Genomic DNA, 4,394 nt, shown 5'->3' with positions numbered 1-4,394 from the left:
GCACAAAGGGCAATTGCTGCGGCAATAGCGGCGGCGGTTCTCATCTTTGGCACACAAATACTTGAAAAAAGGGGGGGGGGAAACCCACCAAATTTCAATCAATGGTATAGTATATTAAAAAAGAAAAGAAAGGGAAACAGATAAAGAAGAAGAGAAGAGAAGAGAATCTGTTGTGCTTCCTACACAACAAACCCTTCTAGAACACAAATCAATCCAATACAACTCATCATGAGGGGAAAAAGAGGAGAGTTCACCTGACATAGGTTTCTGCGCGCGCTGCAACACACCACCGCGCTTCGTCTCGTCGCGGAGGAAACAGGTAGAAAGATACCGCTTTCTATCGTTCTTCGCTCCGTCATCTCTCCTCTTCTTCATATATACAAACTTATTAAACCTTTCTACACATATTTCCCCCAAAAATACTCTTTTTTTTCCTTCGGTATGCACCAGAACACACCAGCAGCTCATGGCGAGACGGCTGGGTAAGTGATCAGCTTTCACTTCGTGTGACGACGGCACACTTGAACTTTTGCAAAAAAAAATCTGAAAAAATTATTTTTTCGTGAAATTTAAATAAAAAAATACTTTTTCAAACAATTTTTATCCCTTATGTTGAAAAAAAAATACAACTTTCCGTCTGCCCGCGAGGTGATCGCCGCCGCGCCGACTTGTGCGTTGATTGCTCAGGGAAACAGTCGTTTAATTAGCGCTTTCTTTGTGGAAACTTCACTAAATTTGTGAATTTTATTGAATTTAAATTTAAAATAAATTGAGTTTCCTGAATATAGTTACAAATAGTGTATGCTCAACGATATTTCAGGTAGCGGGTTTCGCCGTTCAACTGCTCGTCGCGCTGCACACAGCTTTCCTATTTGCTGAAACGGCACTGAAATAAATACAAATTCTGCATTTAAATGTTTTAAAACTCTTCAATAAAATAAATAGAAAAAAAAAGTTTTTTATTTCCTCCAGAGATCGCCCGCATCCCTCTCACCCAGTAACTCAATCCGTGCAAGTTGAACTGAAACCTGAACAGAGCAGTCTTCCGTGTGAAATTCAATGAAATTATTTTCTATTAAATTTAGAAAAACATTTACTATCAAAGTTAAGTGAAAATATAGTAATATATTCATCGTTAGAGCCGAGAAAAACGAAAAAAGATAGAACCGCTGTCAGCGTGATCTTCCTGAAGGCTGTACACATATATATACTACTTTTTAATATTTTTAAAGTTTAATAAAATGAAATAATATAATAAACGCAAAAATATATTCAACTAATTTGCTACAGAATGCACTGCAGCTCCTCAATCACCAAATCCCGCCGCCCGTTACATCTCTATGAATTCAATATATACACTGCTACAGGAGATGCATGCAGCTATCCCCAAGAATACATATATTTTTTAATTATATTTTTTTTAATTAGAACTGTCAGTACACAGCAGAAAATAAAAGATACATGCAAAATAAAACTGACAAATATATCTTCCTCTTTATATGTATCTTCAGAAGCACAAGGGAATTCAGTTTGTTTGTTGCAGAGAGGTGTACAGTGCAGTGGCTTTCTACTTGTTGAGGTTTTTCTCACTCAAATAGCTGCATAAAACAGAATAAACTAAAGTGAAAATGCATGCAGCCACCAGTGTATACACAAAACAACAGCACCAGGAGAGGAGAAGGAGAGAAACAGAGCTAAACAACAAATAAGCCAAAAAATACCGCTACTAAGCGGGGCTTTATATACTTGTCTGCATGCAGTACACCTCAATCAATAAGGTTCTAGAAAAAAAAACAAATTAGCATGCAACCGAAGGAATTCAAGTTGTACAGCAAGACCCTCAGGCAAAGCCAAAAAAAAAAAANAAAAAAAAAAAAGTAGTGAGGGTACTAATACTAAATAATAATAGTGGCAAAGAAAACTATAGCAATAGTAACAATAGTAATAAAGAATTCTAAAGAAAAGGTTTTTGTTTGAGGGTTCTCTCCCCGCCTGCCTGTCGCCCACCGGCAGACATTCAACTGGCCTCACGCCGCTGCATCTATAAACATATTTATATACCTCTTTCCCCCCCCAGATGCTGCAGCTGATAAAGGCAAACAACGCAACAATTCCAAGCCGTTTTTTTCTGCTTTTATAGCAGCAAAAACCGCAAAGAATAAAGCAACAACAAGGCAGCGGGCGCACGTGGCCCACCCCCTAAAAGCTGCGGTGTATGTACACCTCAATCCATGCACATCCACCCCCCCATAAACGGCATCAAGAAAGCCGTATTTTTTGTTGTAATTTCTTTGTTTTTGATCGATATTCGACCATGAATCGACAGCATTTTTCACTAGGTTTCTGAATATATTCATGATTCCGCCGTAGCTGGCGGTTTTGTTTCTGTTTCCTCTCCCCTTTTCTCTCCCTCTTCAGTAGCCGGAGTAGCGGCAGCGGCGCCAGCTGCATCTGCTTCGTCTTCTGGTATAGGAGCATCAAGATCTTTGAGATCATCTTCATCATCTGAATCTCCTAAATCTCCCATTTCTCCTAAACCACCAGAACCACCAAGAGAGCTAAGGTCTAGCCCCCCCATCCCCCCCATACCCCCCATACCACCCATGCCGCCGAAGCCCATGGAGTCCATATCGAAGTCCCCCATATCCATGTTGCTGTTTTCTTCTTCATCTGAATCTACCCACTTATTCCAATCACATTTCAACCAATGCAACTTCTTTTTGTCAGCTGTAGACACCCGGTGCCACCTCTTTGCCTCTTTCTTCACCAACTTGAATTGCACGTTACGCTGCGTGCTGTACTTGCTCTCCTGCAGCAGCAACAGCAGCAGCAGCAGCAGCAGCAACAGCAGCAGCAACAGCAGCAATACAATACACTCGTTTTATCTACGGCTGTCTGCTACAGCTAATATGTTGCTGTTGCTGCTGCAGCCCCCTAAACTCTATCCAAGCCAGTATATAACATGTATTCTATTTTTTTTTTCTCGTGTATATAGCTGCATAAGGTATTGTTATGATCGTTGTTGCGGTGTACATACAGCTGAATATATTGTACTGACCTCAACGTTAATAGGCTCTGGAAAATCAATGTGAAAAGAGTAAGCTTTATCTCCTTTTTTGCATGCAAAGTCTAAACTTTCTTCTTTCAGGTCTACCTTCAGGTCCTCAGGTGAGGTCACCTGAACCGTAAGAAACACAAACGGCTTTCTCTCAGCCCACAAACACTCGGGGGTGCACGCCTCCTTCCTGCAACAAAAAAAAAAAAAAAAAAAAAAAAAAAAAAAAAAAAAATACAACAAACAGAAGCAGAAACTGAGAGTAGCAGGTGTAGAAACTCAATAAAATTACACACGTAGAAATATAAATATATATATAATCTTTTTCTGTTAATGCATGCATGCATGCATGCATGTTCTAGAAAAAACAGCAGCAGCAGCAAAGCTTCTGCTGCAGCACAGCAACGCCTCGATCTCATCGCATGCATGCATGCATGCAGCAGCAGCCCCAGCAGCTGCGAGGAGCAGCAGCAGCAGCAGCAGCTCCTGTTTGTTCTCAGCAGCAGCAGCAACAGCAACAGCAACAACAGCAGCAGCATCTGCTGCTACCGCTGCCGCTGCTGCTGCTGCTGCTGCTGTTGCTGCTGCTGGTGCAACACTCTCAGTGCAGGTATACAGCACCCCAGGTGTACATACACCCCAAAATAGAGACAATGGAAGCCAGCATGCAACAGAGAGACAAAACAGAAGAAGTGGGGGGCTACTGACGCCGAGGTGCCTATACACCCGAGCATCTGTGTTGTTATAAACTAAGTAGAATCTCTTTATTAAATAATAAAATTTCTTTGTTTATGTTGCTGCAGTATAAAATATATTGTTGGTGTTGCTGCTGCTACAGCTGTATTTGTTGTTGTATTTTTCTGCCTTTGCTGCTGCCGCTGCTGCTGCTGCTGCTGCTGCTGCTGCTGCTGCTGCTGCTGCAACTGCTGCTGCTGTTCTTCTTGTGTCTGCTTACGCCATTTTCAGAGCTTCAGGTGTTTGTTATTCTGCTGCTGTTGCAAAACAAAGAAAAGAAAACAAACAACAAAACCTCTCCTCAATACAGAAGACAACAGAGAAAGACGCACCCACACAAGTGTTGCTGCGGGGCCAGCAGCAGCAGCAGCAGCAGCAGCAGCAGCAGCAGCAGCAGCAGCAGCAGCAGCAACGGGGGGACCCTTGTATGGGGCTATATTATAAGTACCAGGTGTCTATACAGCTCAAAATATATGTATTTGTTTGTTTTTAATTGAATTTTATATTTATTTTTGTTTTAAAATATAATAAATAATAAATAATAAACAAATTATTCTTTTTTTTTTCTCTCTCTGCGCTCCCTGCAGTGGCGGCACCGCAGTGG

At 41.3% G+C, this 4,394-nt stretch overlaps 1 protein-coding gene across 1 annotated transcript; it reads right to left on the bottom strand.

Annotated features, from left to right (window-relative positions):
* Positions 1–2,353: 2,353 nt before the first annotated feature.
* On the bottom strand, positions 2,354–3,789 carry EMH_0054760 (p23 co-chaperone, putative; the record flags this gene model as incomplete). The annotated part of the gene is made up of 3 exons (XM_013497157.1): positions 2,354–2,809; positions 3,059–3,245; positions 3,692–3,789. 3 exons carry the CDS (start codon positions 3,787–3,789, stop codon positions 2,354–2,356), a joined length of 741 nt encoding a protein of 246 aa, XP_013352611.1.
* Between the last annotated feature and the right edge of the window lie 605 nt (positions 3,790–4,394).

The sequence above is a fragment of the Eimeria mitis genome, genomic scaffold (assembly GCF_000499745.2).
Source record: "Eimeria mitis Houghton genomic scaffold, Emh_scaff2501, whole genome shotgun sequence".
NCBI lineage: Eukaryota > Apicomplexa > Conoidasida > Eucoccidiorida > Eimeriidae > Eimeria > Eimeria mitis.
The sequence above is the reverse complement of the archived record's forward strand: the minus strand, read 5'-3'. Positions and strand labels throughout refer to the sequence as shown.